The sequence below is a fragment of the Cololabis saira genome, chromosome 19 (genome assembly GCF_033807715.1).
Source record: "Cololabis saira isolate AMF1-May2022 chromosome 19, fColSai1.1, whole genome shotgun sequence".
In the NCBI taxonomy this organism is placed as follows: Eukaryota; Metazoa; Chordata; class Actinopteri; order Beloniformes; family Belonidae; genus Cololabis; species Cololabis saira.
In genome coordinates this window covers 6,831,254-6,853,283 of record NC_084605.1, presented here as the reverse complement: position 1 = coordinate 6,853,283, position 22,030 = coordinate 6,831,254, and the positions used below count along the sequence as shown (strand labels likewise).

Below are 22,030 nucleotides of genomic sequence, written 5' to 3'. Positions count from 1 at the left end.
AAACTCTGCTGGGACAACAGCGCCGCCTGCAGGCCGCTGGGGGGAGCGCATCCATCCAGCAGATGGAGACAGAGGAGCGAGTGAGCGAGTTGTGGGGGTTTGTTTTTAAATTTACACCAAATCAGTTGTTTCCATGAGCGCCACGCCGAGCCGCTCTCACGTTCACAGAGCTCACAGAGCGATTTCCACATCTGAGGAGCAAAAACTAACGTTTGTTTCCTGATTTAAAAAAAAAAACAAACCAACTCCAACAATTTTGTTCTTCTTTGGATGTAAACGCATCATTTGATTGGTTCCTGCAGGAACTCTCAGCAGTGTAGCCATAAACAGAAGAAGGCAGAACACACACAGACACACACACATTCCTGTGCTGGTGCTGAGCGACTGTGTGTTGACGTTTAACAGCCAATCACAGCGATCTTCAGTCCCTGTAACCAGTCCAGCTGCTTTCCCATTTTCGGTCAAAGTCCAGGCCGAGTGTGTGTGTGTGTGTGTGTGTGTGTGTGTGTGTGTGTGTGTGTGTGTGTGTGTGTGTGTGTGTGTGTGTGTGTGTGTGTGTGTGTGGTTTCAGCGGCAGGTTTCCCTCTCAGGCAGACCAGTGTGGAAACACCTTTCTGAAGTCTGGATGCATTGATGAGGAGTCTCCAACCCAAGTTCTGGTTCTGGTTTAGTGAGATCTTTATTCAGCAAAAATAAAGACCCAAAAGAAATAAATTACACGGGCAATACTAAGTACCCCCACAACCTAACCGCCTGTAGATCCCCCTTCAGCAGCAGGAACTCTCAGTAGATGGTTCCTGGCTGACTTCACCAGAGTCTCTCGTGGTTCTGGAGGAGTTCTGGTCCTGAAGCGTTGCTTCAGGTCCTTGAGGGTCTTGGATGGTCACTTCTACAAACCCTCTCTGAAGTTCCACCACAAGTCGTCCCAGAACCCCGATCCTTTCATTTTTCATCCATTTCTTCCTCAAAAGGTGTCCAGGTCCAGACCAGCATCCCTCCACCACCGTGCTTGACAATGACTATGTTAACATGCAGTCAAAATTCGGGTTAAGGTCAATATTCCGGTTACTGAAACATTGGGAATAATCTGTTTCCATGCGTGAGGAAACAGGGTTATCCCTGTATACATGGTAATTGTAATCATTTGGGATCGCGATCAAACTAGCGACGCATGGAGAACATCATGACGCAATTCCCGTCATTTCCGCTTCTTCTTCCTGTATCCAAATCCAAAACAACATCAATAACAGCAGCACGGGGGATAATCAACAGTCCAGTAGAAGTCGCCTTTTTCAGCGTCTTCCAGCGGAGCTTGATCTGGTCTGGCGTTCCTACAAATGCTGCTTCACGCAACTATTTACTCAACTTCTTTTAAATCTCACTATCCCGGTACTTTCTACTGTCTACAAATGCAGAAATGTTCATATCCTTCATTACATTTATGAAGTGATTAGTCTCCTCCTGGCCTTCTCCATGTTTCAAAGACCAAGATTCCTTGTGAAAAGAACACGCAGAAAACAAATTCCTGTTCCGTTTGATGGGGAAATCCCGTTAGGCGTTTACATCACCGAATATTCGGGTTTTAAAAGGAGTAACCCAGGGGTCATTTTCGGGTTTTTAAAAAACGGAATATGAGCAAATTCCGGTTATTCAAAGGGGTTATTGGTGTTTACATGGTCATGTAACCGGGTTATTGCTAATATTCCGGTTAGAAAAGGGTTATTGATGCATGGTCTTTGGGTCTGAGGTGGTTCTGCTGGTTCCTTCCAAACATGGTTCTGGACATGAAGACCAGACCTGGTTCCAGGAGTCTGCCGGTCTGTTCAGGTGCAGGTTTGTGGACCTCAGTCCTGCTTCCAGGTTCTTTCTAGACGGAAGAGGTTTTCTGGTCTGTTCAGTCACTGGTTCAGTCTGGTCCTGATGGTGCCCCTGCGACCTTCTGTGACCTTCTGTGATGAAGGACGCTGTCTTGAATGTTTTCTACTTCGGAATAATTCCTCACATTCTTTCAAATTGATTCTTTAAACTGTCAGCTCCTTTAAATCAGGCCTAAAAACATTAGTTTACTGAAGTGTACTCTAAAATTAGATACTTACCTGCTGTACTCTACTGCAGTGATTCTTAACCATAGGGCCGCGGCCCACACTTGGGCCGCGAGCGCCATCTAGTGGGCCGTGAAAAAGAATTCAGTTTTGTACGTGTGGGCCGCGAGGGCCGCGGGACTGCATAGCAACTCCCGGCCAAATGAGGAGAAGAAGACACTCAGCTAGCTGTACGTGTAATAGTAAGAGAAATGGTGTGTATTTACAGAGAAAATCCTTCATTTTGCACAGAGTAGGTTTAGATCCGCCAGGATTAGGGATCGATTAATTGGGTCTGCGCCCAGAGCAAGCGAGCGCGGCATGACCATTTATCCCGGCGCGTCCCCGCGGCCGGGGAGGTCGGCTGAGGCTGCCGCTCGGGCGGTGGGCTCCGTCGTTACTGCTGAAGGATGGTAGATGTAGATGCGTGGGCTGTCGTGTCTGCTGGACTGGACTGTTCGGGCTTTCGAAAAAGCATCGGAAAGTAACTGCTGCAGCGCGACCAGAGAGCTGCGGTGCGGGCTGTGCCCGTCGCAGCTGATCAGGCTCGGATGAAACCCGACACACTGAGTCCTGACAACTTATTAATGTAAATAACTTAAAGTAAAATCAAACTAAGTTTTGTCCTCGCTGTATTTTTAAATATGCAACCCGGAATGGACAAATTCATCCTGTTCAGTCTTCCCACTGGGACAAAACCAGTGTCTCATACGTTCAGAGACCGTGGCGTTCAAAGTGCGAAAGTGAAACGCCACTGAAACAAAACACAAAGTTTTTCATCAAACATATCCACTCAAGTCTGAACTGAAGTCACAGAAAATAAGCTGACCATCTTAAACATGTTTGGGTCCAGATACAGCTGTGAAGCAGCTTTCTCCACAGTGAACATAATTAAAACTAAATATCGTTTCAGGCTCATCAATGAGCACCTCCACATGCATATGAGAACCTGACACCATCCAGCCCAGATTTAAAGTCCTGACAGAAGAAATTAGAGCTCAGTTCTCTCACTGAACGACAGAAAGTGGGGGCATAAGATTATAAGAGGGGAAAAAAGAAAAACTGCAAAACTGTTAAATTGTTAAGATGTGTTTATATTAATTTAGTATAAAAATGTGTTGAGACAATTAACAAAGAAAAGGGGAAATTCAAACTGCTGGTAGAGAAATAAAATAAGATAGCATTTGAAAAATAAAATAAAATCTACTTTATTTTTAAGAGAAAAAAATATGTTTAATTCAAGTTAAACATGTTAATTGGCAAATATGTACTTTTTTAATATAACAGTCAGATGCAGATGTTGATACAACTATGAGGCTACTTGAATATATACACACACACACACACACACACATATACATATATATATATATATATATATATAAATATATATATATATATATATATATTATGATGTTCTGGACCTTCGCTTGAGTACATTTTCTCTAAATGGACCTCTTAAAGTTTTAGTTGAATACCCCTGCTATAGAGTGTTTATATTTAATGGGCCCCGGGCCACTCTGTACTGAAAAAATTGGGCCCCAAGGTCAGAAAGGTTAAGAACCCCTGCTCTACTGCCCTTACTTTTTTAACGTTTGCTTTTAATTATTTTACCTCTTTTCCCATCATTTCATTTCATTTTATTTGTTATTTAAACGTACTCTTAAATTAAATACTTTTTGAAAACCGCGCAAAGTTATGGATAAGCTCTGAATGCAGACATTGTGACGTAGAATTGTCAAATTGGTCTGATTCACCGCACGATTCAGCACAGATTACTTTCTAATACTGTATTTGACCCGGTCTTTGTACGTTTTGACCGTATAGAAACGTAATTCTCGTCAGTTGCGTGAAATAAGACCTGGAAACAGGCATTGTGGCGTATAATTGTCAAATTGGTTTAATTCACCGCACGAATTGTTACAAATTACTTTTGTAATACTGTATTTGACCCGGTCTTTGTACGTTTTGACCGTATAGAAACATAATTCCTGCCATTTTAAGAATGAGATGTACCTGCTGTACTCTACTGCCCTTACTTTCTAACAACTTGTGCTTTCTATTATTTTACCTTTTTCTTATCATTTTATTTGTTATTTATGTTTTAATTGTGTCTTGCCGCTTTTAATGTTGATGTAAAGCACTTTGAATTACCTTGGTGTTGAATTGTGCTATACAAATAAACTTGCCTTGCCTTTAGAAAAGACTAAATCTATAGATGTGTTTCCCTTTTGGCATTGTGTTAATACACCTGAATGCCCCAGACCAGGAAACTGCCAAAACATCTGCTTTTATAGAAGTCTGCACAGCTGCTGATGATCAGTTTATCAGGGATGACGAGCACCTGGCTGCAAATCTAAAGTCCCAGGAAGGAAGTGTCGACGGGGTATAACCAGTACTGGAGTTGAGGGGGGATGAGGGGGGTGGCATCCCCCCCTGAAATAAAAATGGTCAAAATCATCCGCCCTGAAATAAAAATGGTCAAAATCATCCGCCCTGTAAAACTGTGATCCCCCCTTTCCATCCCTTATGTCATTTCATCAATGAATGTGGTTTTACTGCTATTTTTTTACTAAAATGAGACATTTTAACTAGAAATAAGACAAATATTCTTGTTAAGATTGTGAGTTTTTGCAGTGATCCATGTTACTTATCCTGTGAAGGACAGAGTCATATTGATAAGTTCAGAAAACTGTTTTTTATTGTTGTGTTTTGATGTATTTGATGTAAGCCCAGTGGATATTTAAAGCTTACAGAAGGCTGCATTTAACTGCTGCTATGTCATTCCTGCAGTATTTCTGCAGGTGTTTTGGTCAGTGCTATTATTTGTAATATATTATACTATTTGTAATCAGCACAAATTATCTGTTCCCATATGATAAAATCCACATCCCCTGTGATTTTTTTTTACAACTTGAGTACTGGATATAACTATAATTCACTATCTTTTGAGCTTCATTGTTCTTAGATCCTTTTATTGTTCATGTAAACCCACAAACAATCATAGTATTAAAAGAAGAGGTCCAAACTTCGGCTCGTGACGGAGACGAACCCGTCGTTGGTCGATGCTGTGAGGGATGTTGGAGGACCAGTTGACCACCGTACAGCTAAACAAGGACATGGACAGAAACCCTGCAGACCACACCCACCACGCTCGTCTCCTCACAGGAGCCGAGGAGGACGAGGAGGAGGAGGAGAAGGAGGAGTGATGGAAGCCTGCTCTCATTTTCTGAACGGCTGCCTTATTTGGAGCCACAGAAGCAGAGATCTCCCCGCTGTCGCTTGTTTTCTGTTTATCACTTCTTACTCTTACTTCTGCTGTCATGTTCTGTTTTTTTTTTTGTGGGGGGGGGGGGGGGGGGTTTCTGGTCTTGGCTGTGGAGAAGCAGTGAGGAGGGTGGAGAGCCGGCACCACAGGAAGTTTGGGTTATTAGTCGTAGTAAAGTCTCCTTTTAAGGTGAAGCTGAACTCAAACCTGCTGCAGAGAATCTCAGACACGTTCCTGTCTCCATCTGCCTCGCAGGCTCCAACACTACACTACCCATGATGCTCAGCGGCGCCGCTGCAAACAGAGGCAGTCAGCATCGGTCACGGGAAACTTTAGAGTCTGACAGAGCATGTTTTACTCTACAGCTGCTGTGCAGTTCACGTCTCTACAAATAAACTAACGTCTTCCTGAAACGTTGAAGTCAGAGCACACAACTCAAGCAGCATCTTAAACAACCAAAACGCAGTCAAAAACAAAGAAACGGGCTAACAGTCATGAGCACTTAGATACGGAGCAGCTCGTTGGCTGAGGTTCCAGTTCCCGCCTCTGACATTCCCCGTCACATTAGTGTCAATAAATGATGCAAAACCTTCAAAAATAAAATAAAATTATACATAGCTACTTCAGTTCCTGACATGTTAGCATATGTTAGCCATCAGCATTCATTAGCTGTGATGCTAAAAACAAAGACCTGGCTAACACGTTAACGCACGTGGAAATAAAAGCTGTTTGTTTGTTAGACTTGATTCTGACAGATCGTTGTTTTTGGTTAGCATGAGCTAAGCTAAAGCATGAGCTTAGCTAAAGGAAAGCACCTAAAGCCCGAGCTCTGCTCACGGCCGTAGCAACGGCAACTGCAGAGGATGGGCGGAGACGTTTATCAGAGTCACGGGACATTAGCACTAGTTAGCATCAAAGGTTAGCATGAGCCGAGCTAAAGTGAACCTTCATCCACATCCATCATTTCAGATCAACCAGAGCCGCTCGCGGCGCACCGTTAGTTCGTTTAGTACCATTAGTACCGTTATCACCATTAGTTCGGTTAGTACGGAAAGTTCGGTTAGTATCGTTAGTACCGTTAGTAAGGTTAGTACCGTTCAACCAGAGCCGCTCGCGGCGCACCGTTAGTTCGGTTAGTTTGGTTAGTACCGTTACTACCATAAGTACTGTCAGAGACGTTCTATGAACGAGACAGCCCACTACGGTTGTGTTTCCTGTATCTGTGTCACGTGGGTTTCCCCACTGCCCCTTTAGGAGACTAACAGCAGCTCCTGAGTCTATTGAGTCCTATGGGAAAAGTGAACGTGAGCACAGATTATTACCAATTCCTTCGCCCCATAGTAGCCTAGGTAAATATGGGACCCATTTTTCAAAAGCCACAAACCTTCTGAACATTCTGACACCAAAATGGAAATTTTCAGACCGACAGATTAGGAGAAAATGAACTTTGTTTGAGACCTGTCTCTGGCTGAGCAACACACTCTCGTGAGATTTGGCTCCCATAGCTAATAATAATATAATAATAATACATAGCTCTGCTTAGAGTAGTCGGTCACTGCAGAACTGCCAACGTCGTTTTCCCATCGGATAAAATGAAGTTTAAAACTAAAATAAAACTTGCTTCTTTGCTTAATAATACTGTTATTGTTATTATTTAAGTCTTTTTGGAAGAAAGTTGTACTGTAGCCTATCTAGTGTTGTATGTTCCAAAACGATGTGGGGAGAGGGACGACCACGCCCACTTAGGAGACAGGAAGTGTAACCATTTCATACCATTGGCAGTAACGGTAATGCGCGTCTGTATAGAGTATCTTTGGTACGGTTTACAACGACAGCCTCACGGCTCCAGACGGAGCCGGCTCAGCCCGGCTGGTCTTCAGCAGCAGGTTCCCCCTTATGATCCAGGTCCTGGTCCAGGTTTCTTCCCCCCTAAAGGGGAGGTTGTACCTGCCGTTGTTGATGTAATAATTGCTCAGGGGTCAGGTTCCGGTCTCTGGAAACCACCCGGAGACACCTTGTGCTGTCATAGACGCTATAAAAATAAAATTTAATTAAACCTGAGGTTGGCTGTTAGAAGTGAGACGCAGCTTCAGACGTCTCACATCCTTGTATTAAAACATTTGTTTTTCTGTATGTTCGTATGGAGGGACATCCGGATCCAACATGTCAAATGTTCCCACATACAAAAGAGAAAATGGTATCTAGTGTGTAGATTAAATACTCGGTTAGCGTATATCTGACATACATGTCTATGTGTTGAGGATGGTCCAGAAATGACCTCAGATGGGAATCACAGCGTACATCATGTAAACAGATGATGTCAGTCTTTTAGTCTGTGGTTTAGGTGAGTGTGTGTGTGTGTGTGTGTGTGTGTGTGTGTGTGTGTGTGTGTGTGTGTGTGAATGAACGTGCTTCAGTCCATATCAGGAGGTAAGAGTGACGACCGGGGAGGGGCAGTGAATAAAGACAGCGAGGACGATGCTCAGAATGAACTTCAGGTCATCAAACATCTAAAATCCTTCACTTCCTTCAACGTTTCTTCACTCAAAAATAACAGAAGAGAAACCCGGGAACAGAAAATCAGACATCTGATTAAACCTAATCAGTCATTAAGCTTCTGCTAACAAGTACCAGTTGTAATCACACCATTAGCACACTGGACTGTATAACCAGAAGTGAACATCTGGGTGACATCACTCTCTGGTTCCCCAAGACCATCTTTTCAAGAGCTGAGTTCATCAAAACACGGACAAACGGACCAACAAGCAGACCTGGAAGCTGGGGGGAACACGCCACCATTACTAGCTGGCTCGCTTAGCCTCTCTGGCTCGCTAATGGTAACCGGTGAGGCTAACTAATATTAGTTAACATACAACCTCAACAAACCTGTCCATAAATGCTAATTTCCTAGTGGTCGGTAGAGGAACAGCAGGTCTGGATCCAGACCCTAGTGGTCAGTAGAGGATCTGCCGCTTTGTTTAGTTTCAGGTTTTAAGCCTGAATTAAGGTTCTGGATTAAACCAACGCAGAGCCTACGCTGTTGCCGTGACGCCGTCATGAATCCTTCGGACTTCTCCGTCACTCCATTTCGCCGCGGTGCAATTGCCCCCCAGAGCGCTAGTTGATACTTTGTTTAGCTTCCGGTTTTTTCCAGAGTGAATGAAAGAGAAATTGTGCAAAAAAACAAAGAAAAAAAATCACACACACACACGAGGAAAAGAGCGCTGAAAGTTCACTACTGCTTCAAGAACCGGAACCGGAAATGTGTTGCTACCAAGCGAACCAATCACAGCGCTCGGTCTGCATTGGGTCCGCGTAGTTACATTTTTTGGGAGGTGCACGTCAGGTTACGGCGTAGCTACAGAGAGCCTCCTGCGTAGCCGCGTACCCTACGGTGTAGGTTTAACGCAGAACCAGAATTCAGCCTTTACTCAGAAGAGCAAACTGGATTTGGCCTGTTGCTGTAGTCTAGTTGGACGGCTGCAGTAACCAGCTGCAGGAGTTGGACCAAAGTCCTGGACCAAAGTCCTGGACCAGACCCTTCCAGGTTGAAGCAACATTGAGCCACATCACCAACTGAAGACCGCTTCGGGTTCAGCCGGTAGCCTGAAGCATTTTGGACTACCGTATTTTCTGCACTATAAGCTGCACCTAAAAGCCTTTAAATTTCTCAAAAATGGCAATGCGCCTTATATATGATCATTACGGTAATTTATGTTACTGTTGTTAGGGGTAGGCTATTGTGGGTACTGTAGTTGGTGTCGCCGAAGTAATGGCGCTAAAACCGTCAGGAATCGTCACAGACGTTCAAGACAACAGCAGCGACGCTGGCTCGCATAATGGCTACTGTGACGAGACGGAGCCGGGACCATTGGATGCTGCACTCGCCCAGCTGTTCTATTCCGACACGGAAGAAGATTTCGAAGGATTCAGGGATGAGGAATGAAGTGGAAAAGTTCCCCTCCGCGTTTGTTTTGGGAGTAAACAAAGTTTTCCGAAAGCTGGTTTTTATTTTGTTAATAAAGTTGGACTTACGGTACTTTTCTTATTGTTTTGTTTTTTTTGCATTTCCTGTAGCGCAGCTCCATGAGGTACATACGTAACTCAACCTCAGCCACTATGGTGCGGTATCTTAACGTATATTCTGTGCGCCTTATAAGGCAGTGCGCCTTATGGTGTGGAAAATACGGTGGTATGGTAGTTTTGGACAGGTTTTAGACTGGGTTCACACTGGGTTGCAACTGGTTTTAGACTAGTTTTAAATTGAGTTTCTAGTGGTTTTAGACTGGGTTTCAACTGGTTTCAGACTGGATTTCAACTGGTTTCAGACTGGGTTTCTATTGGTTTTAAACTGGGTTTTATTGGTTTTAGATTGGGTTTCTATTGATTTTAGACTAGTTTTAAACTGGGGTTCTATTGGTTTTAGACTGGGTTTATCTTGGTTTTAGACTGGGTTTCTTGTGGTTTTGAATTGGTTTTGGACTGGGTTTAGAATAGTTTTAGACTGGATTACTACTGGTTTTAGACCGGGTTTGAATTGGACTTCTTTTGTTTGGAAACTAGTTTTAGACTGGGTTTCTATTGGTTTTGGACTGGGTTTCTAGTGGTTTTGAATTGGTTTTGGACTGGGTTTAGCCTAGTTCTAGACTGGTTTTCTACCTGTTTGAGAGCAGTTTTAAACTGCTTTTAGCCAGGTGACCCGGGTGCAGACCTCTGTAGGAGCAGATGTTTCCACAGTTTGCTGTTCGGTCTTACAGCCTGGGAACTTGTGGGACACCAGGCAGCTGATTCCAGATCAGATCGGGTCTGTGTGTGAAGAACCAGACCGGAGTCGTTCTCGGCGGCATCTCTGAGGACGAGGACTCGTCTTGGATCAGCTGACCTTCTCTGAGCTGCTGCTCTGCAACCCGACCCCCCGTGGAGGTTGATAAATCCATCTGCAGCAGCACAGCTGAGAATGGAACCCAGCGCCGGGTCAGCTGCAGGTCCAGAACCGGGTCTGAACCGCACCAGTCCTCCTGAGGAGACTGCTGAGAGACTGCTGGGATCAATAAACCGACATTCAACCCTAAATATGTTTTATGTGGTTAGAGTTTCCTGATCTGAGTCAGTTTTCAGTCTGAAATCTGGAAGTTTCTCCGATTTCATGTAAAAATCAAACGTTTGAGATCAAACTAGAACCAGAAAACACACATAAACATGAATAAATGAATGAGAACCAATTCATCACCTCAGGAGACTGCAACCCTATTAATCTGGTCAAATCTGGTTAAAAAAAACAAACAAAAAAAAACAGAAATAATAAATCGTTAAATTATAAATTATTCTCCTAACAGTACAAGTTTATCTTGTGTTATCTTGTTTATGATTTAATTGATATAAGATCACAACTTTTTTCTGGTAAAATGATTTCATCTAAAAAAGTAAATAAATATGATTTTATGAGACTCTTTTTTCCTGTAATTGGCTGTTTTTAGGCTTTTTACACAAAGGAAACTCAAATCATTTTACAAATACATTTTTTCTGTAACTGAGTCTCTTTACTAGTAAACAAGTACTTTGTAACTACATTTTGACACTTTTTGCATTTTTTCATTGCGATCTTTTCATTAATAAAGTCACAAATTCTGAAAGGTTTTTATGCACATGTGAATATTTATAAACTAAATACGAGTCTTGGGCCCCAAAAAACGCCAGAAACCGCCCTGCTGGTTTCTCTCCAGGTGACAGAGTATTTCTGAGACTGGGTTTCTATTGGTTTTAAACTGGGTTTCTATTGGTTTTAAACTGCGTTTCTACTGGTTTTAGACTGAGTTTCTATTGGTTTTAAACTGCGTTTCTACTGGTTTTAGACTGAGTTTCTATTGGTTTTAAACTGCGTTTCTATTGGTTTTAAACTGGGTTTCTATTGGTTTTAAACTGCGTTTCTATTGGTTTTAAACTGCGTTTCTACTGGTTTTAAACTGCGTTTCTACTGGTTTTAAACTGCGTTTCTACTGGTTTTAAACTGCGTTTCTACTGGTTTTAAACTGCGTTTCTACTGGTTTTAGACTGGGTTTCTACTGGTTTTAAACTGGGATTTTATTGGTTTTAAACTGGGTTTCTATTGGTTTTAAACTGGGTTTCTATTGGTTTTAGACTGGGTTTCTACTGGTTTTAGACTGGGATTTTATTGGTTTTAAACTGGGTTTCTACTGGTTTTAGACTGGGATTTTATTGGTTTTGAACTGGGTTTCTACTGGTTTTAGACTAATTTTAGACTGGGTTTCTATTGGTTTTAAACTGGGTTTCTACTGGTTTGAGACTAGTTTTGTTACGAGAAACCGCCCTGCTGGTTTCTCCCCAGGTGACGGAGTATTTCTACCTGTAGCTGTAACTTGTACCAGCTGGGTACTTGTACTACGGTAGAGGGCTGAGTACTTCCTGTCTGCCTCGGAGGAATGCAGTGAATGATGGGAGAAAGTCCAGCGCCGCCGCGAGCCGTCTGATTGGCTGCTTCCCTCGGGGCCTGCCCTATAAGGAATGTAGCCTTGGAGAGAGCGGGGGGGGGAGGAAGAGGAGGGAGAGGAGGCTGCTGGAGGCCCTGGCCATGTTTGGACGGAGGGATGGATGGAGGAGGTGGAGGCTTGATAAACTCTGGCTGCAGCACCTCAGACTCTCACTTCTGTCCGGCCCCCCCAACCCCCTCGTCGTCCCAGCAGGCCCTGCACGCCACGGTAAGAGCTGCTCGCCTCTGTCGCTCTCTGTCTCCTCCATCCCTCCTCTTCACCTCCTCCATCCGTCCTCTTCACCTCCTCCTGCACTTCCTCTGCTCTCCGCACAGAAACGTTCACTGAAACATCCCTGAAAACCTTCTGATTTCACCTCCGGGTCCCTCTTTCTCCTCTCTCATCAGGACCTCCTCTGCTCTCTTGTTTATCTTCTCTACTTTGCTTGGTTTTTCACCTCCTTTCTTTCCCACTCCTCTCACTTTGGTTCTCATACCTTCCGCATCCATCTCCGTCTTCATCTCCTCATCCTCCTCATTTTCTCAACATGTTACTCCCTCCCTCCTCCTTTCTCAACTCTTTCCCTCTCTGCTCCTCAGCTGTCGGCACAAACCCGTTTAATTTTTCCAGACTCATTTTAGTGTGTTGGGGTTTAGTTTTGGTTGTTGATGTTCCTGCTTCATTCTTACCTTAAGCCCTGAGTTCTGACTCGTAGGTCAGTCCAGGTCCAGGTCCAGGTTCAGGGTTAAGGGTTCAAGTCCAGTTCCAGGTTCAGGTTCAGGTACAGGTGATGTTTCAGCAGAGCTCTGCATGTAAAAGTAATTAAATGTTGCCTTTCAAGAAATAAAAGACTTTCCAAAATGAGAACACAGATGAAGAGCATGAAAAGTGTATCGATCTGAATCTAACCGACAAAAACTGTTCAAAGGCAACGGAATTAAAACTTGGCAAGAAAAACCAGAAAAAAAGCTAAAAGAAAACGGCAGAGAGTGTTTTCAAAGGTTAAGCAACTCAAAAAGCTCAGAAAGCCTTAAATTAAACACAACTGATCCTTAACTGATCCATAACTGAGCCTTAATTGATCTTTAACTGATCTTTAACAGATCCTTAACTGATGTTCAACTGATGCTTAACAGATCCGTAACCGAACCTTAACTGAGCCTTAACTGATCCTTGACAGCCACCAGAACTTGCTGAGGGAACTAGCAGCTTCTACTTTTTTATGTTCTAACTTCGTAGCAGATAAGCAGTGGAAACTACAGCCGTGCTTACTTCCATTTAACCCACAAAATGATCGGCTGTATCTGTTAAAAGTGGAGCAGGTCAAAGCTCTAGCAGCAGACGGTGGCGATGTGCCGTCAGCACGTTCAACATTTCCAAAACCGGACTGAAATCATTAAAAACTGGACGGCTCAACAAATCTGTCAACAGACGACAGTTCATATGGAGCTTTTGTTAAATTTTAAGCTTAAAGAAAAAGCCTGAATTTAGAAAAAGAAAAGAATCTGTAAAAGCATCTCAAATTTCTGATGAATCAATATTAATCACATTCTTTAACACATTTTCTCATTTAAATTAAAACTTAGAGATTTTAAAATCACTTTGGAAGTCATTTAAGCTCTTTCCCGTCCATATGTATCTTCAGTTTATCAATTTAAAGCTCCTAACTGCTTCTGCAGAACTTAAATGTCATGAAATCTAATTTTGCGATCAGTGAAACTTTATATTTGAGTTAAACAAAGATTGTCTGTTTCACGCTGATGTCTGTATCAGGAATTGTCTTGACTTGCATTTATTTTGGTTTTAGTTACCTTCTTTAGTTGTTATACATGTATTATTAAGTATTAGCACCAGTAATTGTTACTTCTATTCCTGCAACATGATTTTCTTAAAAATAGATAAACGGATAGAAAACTGTTGAACAAGTTAAAATGCTACTTTTTATGTTCATTAACTTGTAAATTGGCCCCGTAGGCAGTAAGGGTCAGAACTGATTGATCAAAAACATTATTGACATCTAAAGTCAGTGCAAGAAACAGAGCAGGTGTAGCTGCAGTGTCTTGCAGAGCGCCCCCTGCTGTCTGCCTGCAGCTACTGCACTTTCCTGCAGCAGAAACAATGTCCCCGTTGCCCTAAAATAGAGTCAGCATCACACATCAGTGTTAATGTGTTGGATTAGACTTTTAAAACATTCTTACTACGTTTTTTTCCAAACTCAAATCCACTTAAAGATTAGGCTTGAGTTTGAAAAACTCAGATTCAGACTCAGTTTTTACTTTTATCAACTGTGGAAAGATGATCCGAGGCTGCCGCAGGCTGACAAGGCAGCGCTGAGGGCAAAGCAAACCCGTGCCTGCTGCACCGGTACACACTTCAGGAATCTGTGATTCCTAAAGTTCATGACTAAATATGGTGCAGTGATCTGCAGGGCGAGGAAGACGGGGAGAGACGAGGAAGGACAGAAGGGGGCGAGCGAGCATACCAAACTCAGGCAGCCCTCGGCTTTCATGACCGTAATAGGAAGTTTTCCCAGAGTGCAGTTCATCTGAGTGTGTGAAAACTCCAGCTCCAGTTTTGGTGATGAAGATGCTGATGTTTTTCCCGGTTCTGCTGCTGAGCTTTTGGACGTTAAGAGTTTCTGTCTCAGGAGCTGATGTTCATCAGCTCCTGTTTCTGTGAGAATGAGGAGGATGAACCGACTGAACACGAAGTTCTTTCTCGTTTATTCGTCCCGTTCCTGGTGATTCCACCTGCGACGCTCCCAGACACCTAAAGTCTTTCCCACTTTGATTTCTGGAGATCATCGCTTCATGTTGCAGACTTCAGGACAAAGCGCCCACGTTTTCATTTTACCTTAAATGTTTAACATTTTAGGGACATAAACTAAACTCCGAGATGAATGCAGTGATGAGCCCCCCCCCACGACAGGCTGCACAAAGAAAAGAAAAATAAGAATCAGCAGCAGCATTTTGTCTTTAAAGGCAGATGTGTCGCCACATCAACTGTTTTATTCAGCTTGTTGGCCCCCGACCAGCAGGGGGCCCTCCAGCAAACAGGGCCCCCCCCGACCAGCAGGGGCCCCGAGCTGCAAGATCAGCTTCACTAGGATGAATAACTTACGGAGTCAGGATTTACAGCTGTATAAAGTCCAAATTTGAGATTTTTCTTTGAAGTTTCTTTTTCTGCAAATATGACGTTTATAAAAGACTAAAAGATTTTGAGTTTTTTTCAAGTCATAAAGTCAGAATATCTGAGGATTTTTATGTCATAAATGTTCCAATTTTACCAAATCCATATTGCAGTTTTTCCCTCAAAGATTTAGAGTTTATAAAGTCAAATCTTGAACTTCTAAGAGTCAGAATTTTTGCTTGGAGTTTTATACAATCAACTACTTTGCCGGAAATAATTCTATTGGCTCAGTTAGCACTGTTAGCTCCACTAGCCATGCTAGCTCAGTTAGCTCCACCAGCTCAGTTAGGCTGCGTCCGAAATTGCATACGTCAATGAGTATGCAAAATGAGTATGCAAGATTTTTTAGTGCCTCCGAAACATTAGAACGTACTCAATAGTATGCTCTATCCATACTCATTCTGGAGAATTTTTTTAGTGTGGATTGATGGACCCTAGCCGAGCAGAAACTTCCCACAATGCAATGCAGCGGCGTTTGGTTGCTAAGTGATACGTATATGTCATAAGTATAATATTAAGTATAATATTATTATATAATATTATTATTATAATATTCGTATTTAATAATATTATATAGGCCTAATGTAATCTTGTTTGGGCCAGAATAAACGGGAAAGAGCGGAGCGGTGCTGATAGGTTACCATGGTAACACCCCCCCCCCCCCCCCCCCCACGGCAGGAAGTGCTGTGTGCGCTCTTAATAGTACGTCCGAATTAATGCACACTACTGATATTTATTCAAAAGTGTGCGGAATTTAAGTAGGCTATGCTTTTTAGTATATACTTTTTAGTATGGCATTTCGGACGCACCGCAAGGTCCAGTAGCCCAGCTAGCTCAGTTAGCTTATTGTCTCAGTTAGCTCATTAGCTCCAGCAACGTTTGTTAGGTAGATAATTCAGCCCAATTTGAATTAGACCTTCAGATCCTCACATCTCTTCCGTTATAGATCGCTGCATCTTGAAGGGTTTTACCGCGCGTCATTCTGATGTCTTGCGCAGGGCTCCGAACTACTAATCCTTGTTTCTGATGATTTTAACTCGTTCCAGGCTGACGTCGTACTCCGGGTCTCAGTCCAGACCCTTGTGAACCTTGACGTTTGTGTGTTTGTCAGTGAGTCAGAGTTGTAGGTTCGAGGCCGTCCACAGCGCCCCGCAGTCATGTGTGATGATGAGGAGAGCACCGCTCTGGTCTGTGACAACGGATCCGGCCTCTGCAAGGCCGGCTTCGCCGGAGACGACGCGCCCAGGGCCGTCTTCCCGTCCATCGTGGGCCGCCCCAGGCACCAGGTGACACCTTATCGGTCTTCTCCGTCCTGCTGACGGAGGAACTGCTGGTTCTACACCCGCATGCAGGTGTGGACTGACCCTTGTGGGTGTTTCAGGGAGTGATGGTGGGGATGGGACAGAAGGACAGCTACGTGGGCGACGAGGCTCAGAGCAAGAGAGGAATCCTCACGCTGAAGTACCCCATCGAGCACGGCATCATCACCAACTGGGACGACATGGAGAAGGTAGCGCACCCGCACCGAAACACACACCTGGAAACACCTGTGCCGGGCTCTGATGGGCGTCTGCTCTCCGATTGGTCAGATCTGGCATCACTCGTTCTACAACGAGCTGCGAGTGGCGCCGGAGGAACATCCCACCCTGCTGACGGAGGCGCCGCTCAACCCCAAAGCCAACAGGGAGAAGATGACTCAGGTATGACGCCTGCACGAGACTGATGTGTCCTCACCTGTACCAACGACGCAGGTGCACGGTTCCCTGGGGGGCCACTGGGGCCACCGGGGTTACCAGGGCTACCAGAGCCACCAGGGCTACCGAGGTTACCTGGGGCACCTGGGCCATCAGGGCTCCCGTGGTTACAAGGGCCATCAGGGCTATCGGGACTGCCGGGGTTACCAGGGCTATCAGCCCCCCCCCCCAGATACAAGATCAGCCTCAGTGATCCGAAAGAGTCGATGTGTTAAGGGACTCTGACTTTGATAGTTCAATATAAGGTTTTCTTGGACCTTCAACCACGTCCCTGCTGTACCTGGTAGCCCTGGTAGCCCATGCCACTGCGCTAGCTCAGCTCGTGCGTCAGCTTGACGCATTGCCGCAGTCCACCTTAAAGGGGTGGGACCAGAATCCTGGACCCGGTCCAGCTCTCGTTGATGTTTGTGTTTGTGTCTGTGCGTCCAGATCATGTTCGAGACCTTCAACGTTCCTGCCATGTACGTGGCCATCCAGGCCGTGCTGTCGCTGTACGCCTCCGGACGCACCACAGGTTGGTCCACACCCCCACACCATACCTGAACCAAGAGTCAGTCTCTCCTCTTCTGGTTCCACACAGGATCTTTACCCACAAGTCTTAGCTCCTGGTTGCAGGGGAGGGGGGGAGGGTTCCTGTTTCCTGTTAAAGTAGAACATAGGGGTCGACAAAGGGTCCAACAAGGGGTCTGCAAGGGGCCCACAAGGGGTCCAACAAGGGGTCCAACAAGGGGTTCACAAGGGTTACACGAGGGGTCCAACAAGGGGACCTCAAGGGGTCCACAGGGGGTCCGCAAGGAGTATACAGGGGGTCGACAGGGGTCCAACAAGGGATCTGCAAGGGGTCCACAGGGGGTCCAACAAGGGGTCCAACAAGGGGTTCACAAGGGGTTCACAAGGGTTACACGAGGGGTCCAACAAGGGGTACACAAGGGGTCCAACAAGGGGTACACAAGGGGTTCACAAGGGTTACACGAGGGGTCCAACAAGGGGTACACAAGGGGTTCACAAGGGTTACACAAGGGGTTCACAAGGGTTACACAGGGAGTCCAACAAGGGGTCCAACAAGGGGTACACGAGGGGTCCACAGGGGGTACAAGGGGTCCAACAAGGGGTCCTCAAAAGGTCCACAGGGACAGTGAAGGTCTGGTTTTGTCCAAATCCTGCAAATAACTGCGTCACATTGATTTTGGTTTTGATTTGGGTGACGTTTTAGAAGTGGAAGTGATTTCCAAGCGAGGTCTGGATCCGGTTCCGCACCGCCAGCGGTTAACGGGACTCTTCCTTCATGTCCTCCAGGCATCGTTCTGGACTCGGGTGATGGTGTCACCCACAACGTGCCGATCTACGAGGGCTACGCTCTGCCTCACGCCATCATGAGGCTGGACCTGGCGGGCCGCGACCTTACCGACTACCTCATGAAGATCCTGACCGAACGCGGCTACAGCTTTGTGACCACCGGTACGTTGATGTTGCCCCGGCGCTCGTCCGCGGCGCTGACCCCCGACCCCGGCACTGACCCGTCTCTCTGTCCGTCTCTCTGCAGCGGAGAGGGAAATCGTGCGTGACATCAAGGAGAAGCTGTGCTACGTGGCTCTGGACTTCGAGAACGAGATGGGAACGGCCGCCACCTCGTCCTCCCTGGAGAAGAGCTACGAGCTTCCGGACGGTCAGGTCATCACCATCGGCAACGAGAGGTTCCGCTGCCCCGAGACGCTCTTCCAGCCCTCCTTCATCGGTCAGACACCCGCCCACCTGTCCTCTTTCATTTGTCCTTTAAATCTGTAACTCAGCCTGGTGACCCACTGACGAGGCCGTATTTACGGTTCTAGCTAGTTCCTAAATAGTTACTAACTAGTTCCTAACTAGTTTCTTGGGTCTGGAGCAGATTGGTGTATCAAACATGATATATGAACACATTACAATCCTATAAAGACCTTTTCTATCTAAACATCTAACAGCTCATAAAAAGACGAGAATGCGTCCGATAATCTGTCGTTAGCGATTTGCGGCTACATGCTATGCTACACACGCTCTGCAGGTGGTGACGGAGTCGGGATTATTACTCCGACGCCGCGTTTCCACTTAGCTTTTGATCAGCTCAAGGAAGTGCAGGTCTTTGTAGGTGGGTTGCTATGCTATTGCTAATGCTAATGTCACTAATGTCGTGGGAGAGAAGGTTCTAAGGTCCAGTGTCACTGGAGTCGCAACTCCATCAGTTTACTGAGGTTCTGGACTTTCCAACGTATCATAAAGCTTAAAAGCTAACAGGCTAACAGCTAACAGGAGAAAACAAAAAAAACAAAACATAACGTCACTTTCTTCAGTTTAAGCTAAGCTAAGCTAAGCCTCAGTCATCTGCTAGCAGCGAAATAGTAAATGACTAGTAATGACTAGATAGCATGCCGTTGCTGTTAGCGGGACAGCGCGAGTGTTCCGCCTGGAAAACCTGGGAAACATCCGACCTTTGTGAACTGTTCATTGATTCTACCGAAGTGTCAATCATCTGTGTTCAAAATCAGAGTCTGTAGTTTGGTATATTCCAGCGTATAAGTGGGTTCCGGGTGTCAAAATGAGGTCTGGTGTGGACTGAAACGAGGGTCTCCTGCAGGTATGGAGTCCGCCGGCATCCACGAGACCACCTACAACAGCATCATGAAATGCGACATCGACATCCGTAAGGACCTGTACGCCAACAACGTGCTGTCCGGAGGGACCACCATGTACCCGGGGATCGCCGACCGCATGCAGAAGGAGATCACCGCGCTGGCCCCCAGCACCATGAAGATCAAGGTGAGGCCGCCCGACTCCCGGCAGCACCGAAACTCCCCGAAACATCTGGAGTTCAGCTTCAGTCCACCTGGAAACCCACCTGGAATCAACTGAAAGTCATATTTACTGCAGGAACTGCAGGCCCGGATTCCAGACCTGCAGGTCCTCTACAGACCACTAGGGTCCAGATCCAGACCTGCAGGTCCTCTACAGACCACTAGGGTCCAGATCCAGACCTGCAGGTCCTCTACAGACCACTAGGGTCCAGATCCAGACCTGCAGGTCCTCTACAGACCACTAGGGTCCAGATCCAGACCTGCAGGTCCTCTACAGACCACTAGGGTCCAGATCCAGACCTGCAGGTCCTCTACAGACCACTAGGGTCTGGATCCAGACCTGCAGGTCCTCTACAGACCACTAGGGTCCAGATCCAGACCTGCAGGTCCTCTACCGGCCACTAGGGTCCGGATCTTTACAGTCTGGTACAGAAACTAGCCGCTAAGCTAAGCAGCAGGTTAGCCAGCGATCAGCGTCTTGCTCATTGGTTTGTCGGAACGGGACGGGAAAGGTTGGCGGTTCCCCCAACCAGCCTCCCTCCAGGTCGGCGTAAAAAATGGCCGACATCGGCCCACAATGGAAAGCTAACATTAGTTAGCATCGTGGGCTAGCACAAGCTAACCAGCGAAGCTAATAGTAGCTCAGGTTGACGTAGGGTTGCCACCCATCCAGTAAAATACGGAATTGTCCTTTATTTGAGAAAAAAATGTTGCGTCCCGTATTGAACTAATACGGGACACGATTTGTACCATATTTTCATTAACTTTTACACCATATTCTAGTTGAATTATTGAAATTAATTAACTTTTACACCATATTCTAGTTGAATTATTGAAATAAATTAACTTTTACACCATATTCTAGTTGAATTATTGAAATAAATTAACTTTTACACCATATTCTAGTTGAATTATTGAAATAAATTAACCTTTACACCATATTCTAGTTGAATTATTGAAATAAATTAACTTTTACACCATATTCTAGTTGAATTATTGAAATAAATTAACTTTTACACCATATTCTAGTTGAATTATTGAAATAAATTAACTTTTACACCATATTCTAGTTGAATTATTGAAATAAATTAACTTTTACACCATATTCTTCACCTGTAGGCTATATTACATCTGGGTTGATGTGGACATACTAGTTGCTAGTATGGTTGTCTGTCTGTACAGTCATGCAAGTTCAATGCTATTAAAACACTTTAAACTTTAAATCAAAGCATTTAGTTTTTTCATATAAAATAAACACTTTTTTATTCAGTTTAGAAGTTTTGGGGCTTTTTTTTTGGCTCCTGCGCTGCTGAAATCAGGGCGTCCCTTATTTCTATTTCTGAAAGGTGGCAACCCTAGGTTGACGGTACCTGAACTGAAGTGGGCGTGTTGCAGCTGGCTTGAACTTTGAACTCGTTGTGTACGCTCCCCGTACTTAACATGTGACCCCCACCCCACAGATCATCGCCCCCCCGGAGAGGAAGTACTCCGTCTGGATCGGCGGCTCCATCCTGGCCTCCCTTTCCACCTTCCAGCAGATGTGGATCAGCAAGCAGGAGTATGACGAAGCCGGCCCCTCCATCGTCCACCGCAAGTGCTTCTAGAGGGCCCCCCCCCTATGCCCCGGGCCCCCCTGGGTGCCCCAGATCCCCCCCGGGCCCCCGGGCTCTGCAGCGGCCCCCCAGTCTCCGTCCAGCACCGCCTCTACGCTAACCCGCACCAGCTAGCAGGTCCACGGTCAGGTTCTGTGGAGGGGAGGACCCCGGCCAGAGCCCCCCTCCCCGTTTAGGTTGTGATTGGTGCTTTCAGGGGTTTTTGATGAACTGAACCTTTAAAATCCAGATTTTCATCCAATGGTCCCCCTCGGCTCACCGTAACCTGCCAAGTGCTGCTTGTCCACACTCTGTAGCCCCGCCCCCTGCCCCGCCACCCCAGTGTCCGTCCCGTCTCGTGTTAAAAGCGTGTTTCTGTTTGGGATGAATAAAGCTTGAATGTTGCCCCTCGGGTGTTTTTTTTTTCCTTCTGTTCTGCGCTGCAACCAACCCCCCCCCCCCCCCCACCCCCTGGTGACGTCACGGGGCCGATGATGACGTCACTGCGGGAGGCGGCCAGGACAGATGGCGGGATATGTGAGCAACACGGAAGTGAAAGTCAAATGGCTCAAGACAATAAAAAGAGCTCGTGATTAAACAAGTCAGCTGTGTTTATTTGTCCGCTCCCACTGAAGTGGTGCTCATCTGTTGCCATGGCAACGCCTCACTCTCACCCACGGCTGTTGTCCTCACACTGAAGTGATGCGGTGCGTCCGAAATGCCATACTAAACAGTCTATACTCAAAAAGTATACTTAAGTTCGGCTCACTTTTCTACGACAGAGTATTAGGGCCAAACTAAGATAAAATAAAATTGGAAATTACGAGAATAAA

General features: G+C 45.5%; 1 protein-coding gene across 1 annotated transcript; it reads left to right on the top strand.

Annotated features, from left to right (window-relative positions):
* The first annotated feature begins 11,915 nt into the window (after positions 1 to 11,915).
* acta2 (actin alpha 2, smooth muscle) lies at positions 11,916 to 21,798 on the top strand. Its single transcript, XM_061707652.1, has 9 exons — positions 11,916 to 12,065; positions 16,138 to 16,312; positions 16,408 to 16,536; positions 16,616 to 16,726; positions 17,210 to 17,294; positions 18,077 to 18,238; positions 18,324 to 18,515; positions 19,389 to 19,570; positions 21,066 to 21,798. Exons 2-9 carry the CDS (start codon positions 16,184 to 16,186, stop codon positions 21,207 to 21,209), a joined length of 1,134 nt encoding a protein of 377 aa, XP_061563636.1. The 5' UTR covers positions 11,916 to 12,065; positions 16,138 to 16,183; the 3' UTR covers positions 21,210 to 21,798.
* Positions 21,799 to 22,030: the final 232 nt, after the last annotated feature.